At 49.1% G+C, this 13856-nt stretch overlaps 1 protein-coding gene and 1 long non-coding RNA gene across 7 annotated transcripts in view; one reads left to right on the top strand and one right to left on the bottom strand.

The window, feature by feature from the left end:
* The window catches only part of LOC144454989 (uncharacterized), a 43420-nt gene extending 34005 nt beyond the window's left edge, over window positions 1–9415 (top strand). The window contains exon 4 of the long non-coding RNA XR_013483608.1: window positions 8853–9415. This is a non-coding gene — a long non-coding RNA (uncharacterized LOC144454989). The remainder of the gene's footprint in view (window positions 1–8852) is intronic.
* The window catches only part of TAF1 (TATA-box binding protein associated factor 1), a 35819-nt gene extending 22521 nt beyond the window's left edge, over window positions 1–13298 (bottom strand). For 2 of the 6 annotated variants that reach the window (XM_020976612.2, XM_020976615.2), the window contains exons 1-20: window positions 12731–13297; window positions 11730–11847; window positions 11515–11631; window positions 10280–10399; window positions 9079–9168; window positions 8721–8965; window positions 7389–7607; window positions 6748–6969; window positions 6118–6319; window positions 5498–5674; window positions 4762–4889; window positions 4566–4673; window positions 4275–4448; window positions 3965–4138; window positions 3639–3743; window positions 2294–2494; window positions 2008–2149; window positions 1731–1861; window positions 1082–1162; window positions 101–250 (exon numbers count right to left, since the gene is read on the bottom strand). In XM_020976612.2, coding sequence (XP_020832271.1) covers window positions 101–250; window positions 1082–1162; window positions 1731–1861; window positions 2008–2149; window positions 2294–2494; window positions 3639–3743; window positions 3965–4138; window positions 4275–4448; window positions 4566–4673; window positions 4762–4889; window positions 5498–5674; window positions 6118–6319; window positions 6748–6969; window positions 7389–7607; window positions 8721–8965; window positions 9079–9168; window positions 10280–10399; window positions 11515–11631; window positions 11730–11847; window positions 12731–13069 — 3243 coding nt within the window. In that variant the 5' untranslated portion in view covers window positions 13070–13297. Of the gene's footprint in view, window positions 1–100; window positions 251–1081; window positions 1163–1730; window positions 1862–2007; window positions 2150–2293; window positions 2495–3638; window positions 3744–3964; window positions 4139–4274; window positions 4449–4565; window positions 4674–4761; window positions 4890–5497; window positions 5675–6117; window positions 6320–6747; window positions 6970–7388; window positions 7608–8720; window positions 8966–9078; window positions 9169–10279; window positions 10400–11514; window positions 11632–11729; window positions 11848–12730 lie in introns of all 6 variants that reach the window. The other 4 variants (XM_020976617.2, XM_078147806.1, XM_020976613.2 and 1 more) reach the window with 4 other exon arrangements.
* Window positions 13299–13856: the final 558 nt, after the last annotated feature.

Genomic DNA, 13856 nt, shown 5'->3' with positions numbered 1-13856 from the left:
CTACCACTCTGAAGGTCGCCCTCTAGTCAAGCCTGTAGGCAGTGCCCCTCCCAGTGAAGTCGCCTTGCACACGCCCTCACAGCCCTGGCCACAGTCTCACCTTCTGCTGGGTTGGTTTGTTTGGAATCTTCACATAGGAGAAGCCTTCCCCACACCCTGTAGGATCTGCCACCCCAGTCACTTCCAGGAGACACTTGCCCTTCATGGCTGCAATAAAGGCCCTTGTAGTGTTCCAGGGGGCAGTACGCACCTGCATCAGAGAGGAGAGTTTGGAATGCTGGTGGCATGGCCCACAGGCAAGTATGAGAGTCTTTCTACTCAGCATCCCCAACACCCCCCAAAAAGAACAAGTAGACCTTTAAAGGTGCACAGAACACTGTTCTCCTTTCTCCTACTATCTCAATAGTGGGTTAGCTGGCTGACCACGGTGAAGACATGCTCTTCGATATTCAGGACTTCACCGCTGGCTCCCTCCACCCCAGAACTACAGCTCACATCAATAAGCAAATGAAAATGACCACTGAAGCATAGGTTTTTTTCTTCTCATGGTTGCTTTGACTTCCCCAAGCTTTCTGAATGTGAGGAGTCAGCTTAACAGTCATCCCTGCCCCCCAACATCGGTTCAAGGCCCATTACCTATTGGCCATAAGGCTCTTTCCACTCTCCCCATTTATAAACGGTCCAATCTTCTTTGGGTGTTGAAATCACATTACTAACCACACTTGATAGTTTAGGAAACCGAGGCAAGCATGCGTCACAGGTACAATGTGTACTCAGTGACTAATTCTTGGCTCCAAGTTCTAGCTCTAAGACCATTTCATAGTTTTTCTAAGTCAGAAGCTGCCTTTCTCCCCACATCCCACACCCCACTCCTCAGCACAGAAGAGCATGGAACCACTTCCCACCATAGCATGGTGGACTTCCCTTTCCTGCTTCTGTTCTTGGTAACAGACTGAAAATCACCATGGGAGATGACATGCCCAAGACACCAGCACCCCGCTGAGAAATGAGGAGGCAGCCAGGGAACTATCACAAGGAAGAACAGGTGAGACCAGCTCACAGGAAGCAGCACAAGGCTGACCTCATCATCAATCTTCATCTGGAAATCTTCCTCATTCTCTTCTTCTGGAGCAAAGAAAGACTTTTCCCCATAACCAGCATCCTAGAGAAACAAGTGATGACAAGTCAGCCAACAAACAGAGACAAAGGCAACCACGTTAGGCTGAACACCATATTGGGTTGGTCCTTAGGGGACAGAGCTGCAATGTCCTCAGCTAAGTCAACAGGTGCTTGAGACTCACGGTGAAGATTCATCACTTCCTAAGTCCAAATCTTAACTTAAGTTCCTCACAACTGAAGTCCTATGGGGCAAGAAGCCAGCTCAGGCTCCCTGGTCCTTGCTCATTCGGGAAGGAACAGAACCGGAACCATATGCTAGCTTTCTTCTCCACACTACACCTGCAGCATTCAGGCTCGCCTGGTTGGATACAGGGAACAGGCCGCAAGTGACTTCATTGCCCACATAGCTGCCAATCGCCACCCAGATGGAGAAACAAAGTAACTTTCCCAGTGCCTCAGAACACAGGAAGCACCTCATCCATCCATTCAGAATCTTTTCCATATGAAAAACCAGACAGCATCTCCCATGAAGCCCCTGGAATTTTCCTCTAAAGCCAAGGGGAAGCACAGCTCAGTGGTGGCTATGAGGAAGGAGAAGGTAGGTGAGTTACCTTCAACCGCTGCTCTGCAGCTATCATGCTATAATAAGCACAGCACTGCTCTGGAGACACCATGGCTCGGATCTCTTCTTCAGTTGGTAAACGGAAATCAGTCTTCAGCACCCACCAGTTTGAGTCCATCCCTGGAAAAGACTCAGGAAGTGAAATCCCCACTCTCCCGACACCACACACAGCCTCCAACAGGCCAGCCAATGGCCAAAGACCATTCCTCAGAAGAGGACTTCAAGGGAGGTAATGTCGATGCATAGCTGCTGCCACCACAGCTTACCTGTGCGCTTGAAGTCAGCACAGAGCTTTAATCTCTTCCGGATGCTGCTTTCTGAGTGAGAAGGGAAGGCTTTCTTGATGTCCTCCATACGGATCCTCCGTGGACGGTCTCTACTCTTCCAGAATAAGCGGTATATGAAAACCTGCCAATCAAAGCACAAACAAATGAACAAATGATCTCTTTGATAAGTCTCCAGGGTCCAGGAGGAAGGTGAGAAGCACCTGTCTTCTACAGGCCCAGTCAGCTAAGCTCCCCTCCCTTCCTGTTCCATCCCACCAAATCAGACCTGCAGAAAGTCTCTAATGTGAGTGTTGGCCCGTTTGGAGTTGGGACCAGGAACTTCAAACAAAGGGCACTGTTGGCCAACAACAAAGATGTCGACTAGCTCCCGAATATAGTAACCCTGTCGCGTCCGAATAATCAGGAAGTCTGTCTCTGGCATCTTATGAAGATAAATTGGAGCCCGGAAAAGGTTGTTCTCAAATGCCTATCAAAAAGAATGCAGGAATGAGAAATGAGACCCAGAAAAGCACTTGATCAGGGGCCTGGCCAGAAAAGCAGCTAACCACATCTGTCAGCTCTCTGTTCTCTGTGAGGTCTAAGTTGTATTTAGCATGAATAAAATCCCAGAATTCCAAAAGAGAATACAGAGTTAAATACAGCTCATGCTCAGTAGCCCATCTCAGGAAATAAACCCAGCTACAGCCTGTGGAAGAAACCCACCCTTTAGGGAGACAGATGCACAGGGGTAAGTGTCTTTCTCTCAAAGGACAAGATACATAGAGATCAACTGTCCCTAGAAGCGTAGGATTTTAGGAATGCCTTTTAAGAACAACTGAAGAGGAAAGCTGTTCAGCATATTGATGTGGGGAAAAAAGACATGAAAGAGGAAAGAAACAAAAACCAGAAAGGGGATGCCATAGTCTGAAGAAGATGCTTAATGCTGGAAGTATAGACAGAAATGAAGGAAGCAACAGGCTTTGATGGGGCAAGAAAAGAATAAAGCAACAGCAGCAAGCCAGGAAAACAGGCTGAGGTGGTGAGCCAAAGCCAAGCCAACATTAGAAGGCCCAAGAAACAGAAGAAGTGGCTGTATGTCCACCAGAGAAGGCAAGGCAAAGCTGGGGAGCGCAGCGGTACCCTACAGCACAGCACTGGAGGCTGCAGATGGCACAGCTCAGGCATGCTCGTTCCTCCAAAGTGGCCATGACTAATATGGCCAAGTCTCAATTTTCCACATGTGGCATATGCACTTTGGGGATTAGCCATAGCAAATTTTTAACCCCAGTTTGACTTCTTTGTGTCACCCTGAGCTCCCTCTCCTCACGTATGCTTGGGAAAAAGGAATTCACTTTCACCTTAGCCTAAGAATAAGATATTTAGGAAGAAAAATTCACCCCCCCTTTAAAAAAAGAAATCAGTTTGTTTTTATTATCCACTCCACTGTTAGCCTCCCATGAAGGTTAGAAACTTAGAGTTTCATTAGAGTTGCCTTGATGACACCATTCAGATCCTCCCATGACTGACCCTTCCTGGACCAACTAGCCCCCATCTATTCTTTCCTTTAGACTAGACTTATAATTTGGGGGGGGGGAGGTTTTGGAGAACGGGAAGGGGAAGGAATTCCTCACCTGCAAAAGCTGGCCAGGGTGGAGAGAGCCCAGGAAAGGAGACGTGTGACAATAAACCGTTTCTCCATACTTACAATCAGGGGCTCCAGGGTCCTTCCCCGGTTTCTAGGAAGAAGAAAACAGACCCAGTTAGTGCAAGCAAACATAGATGGCACAGAGAACTATACCGAGCCCCTCAAGGATAGGATGAAGTATACCAAAAACACGATTCTGTCCCCAAAGGAGCTCATGGGCTAAAAAGGGGTACAGGACGAATACAAACCTATAGTATAACATCATCATCGTACATAATGACAACAGCAGGCAGATTCCCTAAACAAACTCACCCGTTTATAGTAGTTTTTTATCTTGGTTGCCATGCCGACCTGCATCATTAAGGGACCATTTTCTTCACTATACTCAGCAAGAATCAGATCTCCATCTTTGCCTGTCAGGTCCTGGGGTGTACGCATAAAAAACATCTCCCCACCACCTGAGGCCTGGCGTTCTTGTTCTCTCATCTGCCCAGCACAAAGGAAGCACAGTCCACATCAGAGCACAAAGCCAAGCCCAACGCACTTTATCCAAAGACAGAGAAACACCCTCCTGCCCCCACCCAACCCTGCTCCTATCCCCGCCTGCCCAAAAAGGCTTTACTTTGGCTTTCTTCTTGATGTGTTTCAGCAGGGGCTGGACAGAGTGGGGACCTGGCTGGGACAGGGCCCCAAAGGAATACTTCTTCAGAGGTGGGCGGTGGAACTGCCGGAGTTTGACGGGGCCCATGTGGGTGGGGAAGAAGGGCTGCCGGAGCTCCACCGCAGGGATTGAATGCTGAAAGAGGCAACACGCAGGCTCTGACTGGAGAACTGACCCAGCACCAGCCAACGGCCCCCAAAGACAGGCGCCAAGGACCTACCCATTTCTCCCTTCACAGAAAATTGCTTTTACCTGTATAATGTTCCCCCCAAAGGTACCGCGAAGGCCCTGCTGCTTGGGGTAGTAAAACTCGTCGTTGGACAGGTTCCAAGGGTCCTTCACCTCCGGCTGGGACATATTCTGATCACCCACAGCAAAGGGACATCACTCAGAGAGTGATCTTCGCCCAAAGATCTCCACACCCGAACCCACGAACTCCCTCACAGACCTGCTGTGGCTCTTCCTTGATAACTCCCGTTTTCCCTAAGAGGATTCGACTCTTCTTTAAAGAGGATTCCTTCTTATTCTCCTTCGACGGGGAATTCGATGTCATCTCTTCCTTTTCATCAGGTATTTCTGACAATCAAACAAAGATGGCTCAGGAACACCCTTCAGGAAGAGCCATCTCCCTTACTGAGAGGCCTTTGTAGTTCTAACTGTAACCCCAAGAAAACATTCAATCCAAGCCCTTCTATTTACAGATGAGGAAACAGGTTCAGGTGAGCAGAATGGCTGACCAGTAAACAGATGGGTTCCCCAATCTCTAAGGTTTAAGGAAAACTGGAAACCTTTTTCTACGTTCACTTACTAGGCTGAGAAGCAGGGAGGGCGCTCGTCCCAAATCATGTATGTGTATGTATGTGTGTATGTGTGTGTTTATATAGACACATATCTTGTGTGTATATGTAGATATATATGATTTTATGTATGCATATAATTTTACATAATAAATAAAATTATGTGTGAATACACATTTTGCCACTACTCAAATACTTGCTGTTCTCCCAAAACCATTCTTAAAAAAAATTAGGAACCAGCAGCCACAGCCAGCTCACCTATTTCTTCCAAGCACCCTCTCCCCGACCCCCCCCACCCCATTACACCCTAGTTTTTTCCTGCCATTGGATCCTACAAGTCAGCTACGCAGGTGGGAAGAAGAACACTGATCTTGGCCACTGCCATACCCAGTATGAGATTCTCATCATTTGGATCGAGTGTCAAGACAGGAGGTTCCAAGAGCCGAGGCATGGCCAGGGCATCCCAGATGATGTTGTCTTCCCAGCGGCCATACACCAGCTCCTCATTGTCAATTGGGAAGATGGAGTACCAAGGTTTGTCGTCATCCAGAGTGGCAGTAAAACCTATTTAAGATAGGAGACGGGGTCCTTCATAAAGGGCAAGTGAGAAATGGTTGAATGCTCATTCAGTCGTGAATAAGGGGAGACGAAGAGAGCAAATAATACCAGGAGACTCATCTGGCTCTCTGCCTGAGGAGAAATAAACACATCTCTGATTTGGAGAAAGCAGCATTTTTCACTTTTGATTTCCCTAAAGCAGAGCTGATAAATATGTTTTAGAAAGGAAGATGTACTACAAAAACAAAGCACTCAAGATCCAGACAGATTTCTACAACTTCAGTGATAACCTTCAAGCTTTGTTTTTAGTGAGAAAGTAAAGTCCTCATTAGCTGGTTAGCAGAGAAGAATCATCAAGGGCTAGGCCTGGGGCCCAATCCCAACACTCCCCTGCCTTCACCACCCCCAAGGTCACAGCTACACCCAAATGGAACCTCTCCCCATCCCACCTTGCTGAGCATTGTATGCCATGGCATTCCTGGTCATGCTGGACGGAAGCCAGCCAGCAAGGCTGGCCCGCTGAGGTTTTGTCCCCTTATGTTTGATGTCTTCCCCATCCCAGATGATGTCATCCTCCCAGTGTAGCTGGGTAACCATCAGGAAGTTCTCGTCGGCCAGAAGATCCCCTGCTTCCTCTAACACACCCAAATCCTGCATTAGTAGAGAAGGCATCAGGATGCTGGGACCTCAGGCCTAATGTTTGGACAAAGCAACCACCTTGCCTTTGGCATGCACCCCGTCAGCATGCTCTCACAAGACACCCATGACTTAAGAAGGACACTCAATTTAAAAAGCTGAGTGGAAAAGCACAACACAAACAAAGCAAGGGAAGGACAAAACCATTCTTCTCCCGGCCTCCTCCCAACATCAAGTCAAGCAGAACACTCTTCTCTCCTTTGCCACAGCTCCAAAACTGGCCACGGATTCCCAGCCAAAGACTCAGAGACTCTAACCCCACTACTAGATGAACTCGTCTCATTACCTGCTACTGAATGGCTAAGTTGGCAAAGAAGGTCCAGGGCACAATGAGCCATGTCTTACAGTCTGCCCCCTCGTCCCCTCACTTCAAAGCACCTCACCTTCTCCACCATCCCTGGCTTTGTTGACCGCTCATCTTCTGCACTTTTGAGTTTGAAGCCATAGTCGAACCCACCGCCATCTTCAGGGACACCCAACATGTCATACCACAAGCGGGCAGGACCATAGCGCCACTCGGCTACCTTTGGCTTGGTGTCTGTAACTTTGTCTATGTCTCCAGCTGACTGAGAAAACTTAGACTCCACAGGAGCCATCATCGTGATCTACAGTGGAACAGGGAAAGATGTGAAGAGGCCCATCCTTCGCTGAGTCTCAAAGCACCAATTTCTATATTGGCAATGTCTTTTATTGACCAAGAAAACGAACCCCAGACTTCCTGTGGCTGCTAAGAGGCAAACAGAGTCATAATGAAATGACTTTAAACAATCCCAAGGAGTGTTTAAGCAAAAGATATCCTTGCCTAAGGCTAAGGCTAGAAGAAACCTTGGAGTGATATTACCAAGAACATCTTACCTACTCTTCAAGACTTTCAACCCATCAGACCCTGAATCGAGGTTTGCCCTCCCCCATCGCATTCCTCATATCATCAGTTGGGGAAGTCCATGAGATTAAGCCAGGATTCTCCACTGGTAACTGTCAGGAAACTCAGCCCACTGGAATGTCTAGCCTCTATTGTACCTACCTCATCATCTGAGAGGCACTGCTCTGGAGGGGGAGGAGGAGCAAATTCACAGGCCCACGGCGATTTTCTCTCCACCTCAGGGTCTCCAGGGCACTCGCCCTCCTGGATTTGGCCTTCTTGTGTCAGCTCTCGGTGCTTTTTCTTCCTCTTTCTTCGAGCACTCCGCCAAACAGATGGAACATTCTTCCCTGGGCCAAAGAGACGAAGGAAGCGCAACACCTAGAACAGAAAGAGCGTTGCTGCATCAGTCTCAAAGTCCAAGATTGAGGCAGGAGCACATCGGGCAGAAGATAGGACCGAGGTTTACACAGCTGCAGGGGACAAGTCTGGGTTACTAAATGCTGCTCCAGCATGCCTACAAATGGAAGGAAAAACAATCACGCCACCCCTGCTATGATCCTTTTTTGCAACTTGAAGAGCATAAGTCACTTCTCCCATCAATCTATCCAGCTGTAAAATCCCAGGAAAGAGTATGACAAGAACTCTGCTACTCCAGAAACACTATCCCTCAATTCCCATAGAGCACAGGCCACATGTAGCACAAGACACAAAAACACTTAGATTATTGCCATTCTTGATTCAACATCTTGTGTAGAACTCTGCCTCAAATGAACATTTGTCATGTATTTGGCCACCCACCAGCATAAGGTCTCAGTTCCAATAGCTGGCTTGTTTTAGTCCTGATCATCCAATTCAAATGCTACTTCCATGAAGCCTTCCTTGTTTCGCCTGGATCAGTAACGACCTTTCCCCTTGTGCCTGCCTCCCCCAGCAATGATAAGCCCCTTCTCTAACGCACTTACCATGTAATCTTGGGGATTCCACTGACCAGTCTTTGTAGCACTCCCCTTCTAGAGCACATAGAACAGCAGCGGGGCAGAGTAAAATGATCCCTGAGCTTGTAGTCAGGAGGCCCGAGTGTGAGTTCTACCCCTGACACTTACTAGCTCCATGTGCTTCAATAGGGTTAATCATAGTTACGCTCCTTCCCACTTTGGCAAGGAAGACTTAGAGCACTACCCAAACAGGAGAGATTATAATTTAGGTTACGTGATATATCATGCCAGATGTTATGATGTTGTATAATTGTTTTAAATTTCCAGCACTTAAGCTTCATGGTCTACAAACAGTAGGTAAAGTAGTAAGGAAATGTTGGATGGGATTTTTCCATTGGTTTCCATTCATACTTTAGAAGGCTGAGCTATCAAAAAACAAATACACGGTCTTCTTTTCCATTGCCCATGTGCTCTACTAAGCTTGAGCTGTCCTTTCCCTTCTCTCTCTCTGCACCTTCACAATACAACCCTCCTAAAATATAAAAAACCACCATACCTTGCCTGGCCGAAACTCGGGAAAAAGATCTGTGACACTAGGTAACACTTTTGTGGAGTCACGCTGCATGATCCCAGCCAGAGGGAGAGTGAGCTTGCCCTCCTTTGACTCTGTCTGTCTTGTTTCCTGCAGGCCCATCTCAGATTCTGAGTCTGAAGAACTACTGAAGTCGACCTTCTCGGAGGTGGCAGAGGAAGAGGCAATGATAGAGGGCAGAATGATGCCATCTCCATCCTCTGATACTGCTGCAACAGGAGAAAAAAAAGCACCCCTTGTCATTTAAACCAAGGTCAGCTTGGAGCCCCACTTCAGTGGAGGCATGAATCACTCACAGAATCCCTGTCACTGCATCTCATACCTGGTATCCCTAAGGTTGTAACATGAGGACAAAACATAGACTGTATCACCACAGTCCTCTCTGTAAGCTCAAAGAACACTGGGGAAGATGCTGGAACATGAGCAAAAGGCAAGTTCTATTAGACCATACGAGAGTCAGGCTATATTATATCCAGTTCTGGGCACCAGTATCTAGAGAATGTGTGGCAAGCTAAGTATAACAATGAAAATGCTTGGAAAACCAGACCTATGAGGAAAGGTTAATGGAATTTAGGATCATTTAACCTACAAACTAAAAAGCCAGAAAAGAGTACAAAATACACAGCAGCAAATAAAGAAGAAATGGGTAAAAACTGAAACATCAAGGACTCAAAGTAACCTCGAACTGAAAGTTGTTATCAAAGGAGGCCAGGATTTTCCCAAATGACCCAGCCATGGGAGGGGGAACTGTGCACTTATAAAAGATATACAGATAGTGATTAGAATTAATAATAGCTAGTCTTTATTAAGGTTTACAAAGCATACACATACACTAATTTGGCATTCACAACAACTCGGAGGTAGGTGCCATTATTATCCCCATTTTTGGGGGGAGGGGGGACTAATATTACTACCTACTTCAGGCTGAACTTAGGCCCCAAGACGAAGTAACCTACCCAGACCAAGAAATATCTGAGGAAAAATCCAAACCCCAGCCTTCCTGACTCGAAATCTAGAACTCCAACAAGTCCACCACAATGCCTCTCTATCAAGATCACCTCTGAAGGGTCCTGCTGGCCTGATACATCTCTACTTTACCCTCATTCCAGGACTGCTGGCCCAATAAGCCATTTCTTTAAGATAGACATCTATACTGTCATATTGACTTATGCACGCTGGAAAATCATTCCAAATATTTGGAAAGGCAAACTTCCATATGGCAGTTAAGCTTTGGATGTTTCATGTGAGAACCTACATTAAGTTAATAAAGCCCAACGGGGTGGTAAGTACTAGTTGTGCAGGAAAGTCCCCCTGAGGGAGTCAAGACCAAACTCAGGGATCTACAGAACATTCCAAGATGCATCCAAGGAATGATTTCTAACCAGTCCTGCACTCCTTCCCAGCATTTCAGTTTTGCTGACTAGCCCCATGCCTTTCTGCTCCAGGCTGGGCTTCAGACCACACTGGCCTGCTCATTCCTGAGGCAATACACCAAAGAATGGTGGCTTCGAGGGGACCCTCACCACACACAGCAGGGTCCTGACTATCATCCTTCCTCATGGGTCCTGGTGGCGGAGGTGGGGGAGGCATCAGCTTGGAATCGATGTCTTCACAGTCTGCATCATAGTCATCGTCATCATCATCTAAGAAACCCAAGAGAGAGGCCAGTCAGGGGCTAGCCTGGTGTCTTTCCCAAATACAGAGCACCCCATCCCGACCCCTGCAGAACACACAGGAGATGCAGCCTTTGCCTTGAGGAAAAGATGGAATGTCCACACAGCAAAACACCACACCATGCACACATGCACGTAACCTAACCAGGGAATTAGGGGGACTCACACGCACTATGTGTAACCTTTTCCCCCTTTCCACTCCCACATCCCTGACCTTCTTTCTCTAGCTCTGAAATGCGTTCGCTACACCTTGATATTCTTTCTAGCCTCTAAGTCCAGAACGTCACTCTCCTGGATCTCTCACTTTTTAACCACTCCTTCTGTGTTTTCTGCTGCCTGTTCTTTAACTGATTGTTCCTCAAAGCGAAATGCTGAACCCCCTGCTCATCTCTCTATGCTCAGTCCCTTCCACCTCTACCAGCATGCTGTTCACTTCCATAGCTGTACTGCCAGCTCTAACCACATACCTTCTTCCCAATTATCTGGCTCCTTTGATCTGTAGCCCCCCTTCACTGAGATGCCCCAACCACTAAACTTGAAGATGTGTTTATCATTGTGCCCCCCTTTCTCTTTCTCCCACACACACACTGTCACACACACACACACCCCACACAGAGCTCTTCCTTATCCCTTTCCAATTCCCCCATTATTTTCAACATTGTCCTCTTGTTCTCCCCCAGGTTTGCCACCCTACTCAGTCAGTCAAATAAACATTTCTTAAGCACCTACTATGTGCCAAGCACTTTGCAAATATCATTTCTTTTGATCCCTGTGGATGTTCAAGAGCTAGCTGATAAGGCAGAAAAGATTACTACCATCATTGCTTGGCAGTTACCAAATGGCAACAATGTATCTACAACTTAACAGAATGAAGAATGAAATACTTCCAACATGGTGCCATGGTGAGTATTTCAAAAGAAACAAACTGGCTGAAGACTTCTTGGAACTAAGCTGAGAAAGGAAGAAAAGCAGACTCAAGGCACAGGTAGCAGGGACAATGGCAGTAACTGGGCCTCAAAGCTGGGGCCAGGGGTGGTCACCACAGCCCTGGGATGGAAGAATGTTGACAGCTCCCCATGAATCACCTGAGGGGCAGGATGGCTGCAAGCTGGTCATTGCCTGATGGTATCTTCGGCTTTCATCTTCTGCCACCTCAGTGATATCAGAATAGTCTACGGCATCTTCAATGCTCTTAACCCAACCTGGAGAGGAAAAGGGCTATCTTACAGGAGAAAACAATCCAGATTCCCCCAGATCATTCCTACATAGCATTCCCAAATGTCCAAGACCCCAATTTTACCTTCTTCATCCACAAAGGCACCATCAGTTCCAGTCACTTCCTCTTCACTTGCAGTGATTTCAGTGATCAGATTGCCAAGACCCAAAGCCCCAAGGCCTGCCAAGTGCTTCTTAGACTCCTGAAAAATGAGATAGCATCAGAGCTGAGGACCCCTAACTAGATACCACTCTCTCACATTTAAGTTTACATTCTTACTCCAGCATAAAACATATCCATAAAGCAACAAGATGCTTTGGACCTGCTAAAAGAATGTAACCTGCAGAGGCTGGGAAATCATCTTTACACTCCTTAAAAGTACTGTGTCCATTTCTGGTCACCATATTTTAAAGGGGGTATGAAACAACTGGGAAGACTTCAAAAAGGAATGAATGACCAAGATAACAAAAGGGAAGAAAAATGGATTCTCCAAGAAAAGTTCAAGAAATTGGGGTGGTTCTGCTTAGAAGAAAGCCAAGGGGATGGCTCCACAGTTTATAAATAAATGAGGAGGCAACACTAAGAAGTAAGTCTCTCCATGTCTACACAAGGTTAAGAGAAAAGAGTTTAAATTGAGGGAGTGGATTCTATTGGGCGTGAGAAAGAAGGCAGGTGAGATCCTACAGAAATGAACACTTTAAGGAGTTTGTGAAGTCTCCCTTCCTACAGAGTTTCAGAAAATGGACAGAGCTCTCTGTTCTGAACGATGGTGGAGAGCCATGCTTTTGTCTGAGAGCAAGGAGCTAAACCAAATGCCCTCCTCAGATCAGCAGGATCACAAAAGTAGGGCTAGAAGAGACTAGGTAGGTCACCTAGTCCAACTCCAACCCCAACCCCAACCCCAACCCTCTATTTGACAGCTGAGAAAACCGAGGCCCAGAGAGGGGGAGAGGGGCTTGCTGGGCACCGAAATGGCACGCCTTAAGTGTCAGAGCCCTAACTGTTCCGGAGGTCAGAGATCGCGGGCGCCAGGAGTGGGCTCGGCAGGTAGAGGGGGTAAGGGCCCGCCGCCACGCCGGCCTCACCTTGTCCAGGATGCTGTCCCCTTCCAGCTGCCCGGCCTCGTTGATGTTGCCGAAGAGGAAGCCGGCTAAGGAGAAGGGACAGCTGCTGCTGCTGCTGCTGCTGCTGCTGCTGCTGCTGCTGCTGCTGCTGCTGCTGCTGCTGCTGCTGCTGTTGCTGTTGCTGTTGCTGCTGCTGCTGCTGCTGCTGCCGCCGCCGCCGCCGCCGTTGCTGCAGGCAATGTTGCTGCTGCCATTCCCGCCGCCGCTAACGCTGCTAACGCCACCGCCGCCGCAGTTCCCCCCGCCGCCGCCGCCCCCGGAGCTTGCGGCCGAGTCCTCGTCACTGTCCGAGTCCGACATGGGGTCTCGTGCCGGCGCAGGCAGCCCCCGGCTCTCGCACAGGCCTCGGACCGACGGACGAGGAGCGCGCCAGCTTCGCGGCGGCACCTCCCTCCGGAAGTACGGGACGGTCGAGGGGCGCACCGGAAAGGCCCCAGGTAGGCCGCGGGGGGCGGGGCGAGCCTTCGGGCTGCCCCCCGCGCGATTCCAGCCTACGCTCGACAGGACCTCTCGGCGCCAACTGATTTGACGCGCCCGGAGCTCGGCCCCGCCCAGCCCCGCCCCACCCCGCTTCGCGCAGCCGCACTACAGGCAGCCAATCGAAGTGGGGGGGGAAAGAGCGGCACTGGGTCACGTGGAGGGCGTGCCGTCATGTGCCTGCCTGCACTCAGCTCTGCGGGTCGCGGCGCTTTCCGCTGCTGCCTTCTAATGCGGTTCCGCGCGCCTCGGGGGTCCCTGCAGCTGCCGTGGCTGCCCCCATGAGCCGAGGAGTAAAGCCTGACGGAGCAGGCAGCACGCCAGCCCCGTCGTTGTCCGGGGAGCGGGGGAAACTGAGGCAGGGCGGCCCCAGGCGCAGCGCCAACAGCTGGCTAGCTCTTCCCGGGGTCCTCCCTGCGAGGTTCGGCGCCGCCACCGCCCCCCGCTTGCGGCCCGTAGCCGGGCGGAGATCTTTCAGCTTGGCCCGATAGCGATGGCTACATTTGTATCGAGCCGCCGGGCAGCCCGTGGCCCGGCCTTTCTTCACCTCCCGGTTCCCTCAGCTAGACCTGGCCGCGCGCCCTGGCAGCCTGCCCTCGGAATGTACCCA

This window comes from Phascolarctos cinereus, unplaced genomic scaffold, assembly GCF_003287225.1.
Source record: "Phascolarctos cinereus isolate Bilbo 61053 unplaced genomic scaffold, phaCin_HiC Scaffold_8;HRSCAF=390, whole genome shotgun sequence".
NCBI classification, from domain to species: Eukaryota; Metazoa; Chordata; class Mammalia; order Diprotodontia; family Phascolarctidae; genus Phascolarctos; species Phascolarctos cinereus.
The sequence above is the reverse complement of the archived record's forward strand: the minus strand, read 5'-3'. Positions and strand labels throughout refer to the sequence as shown.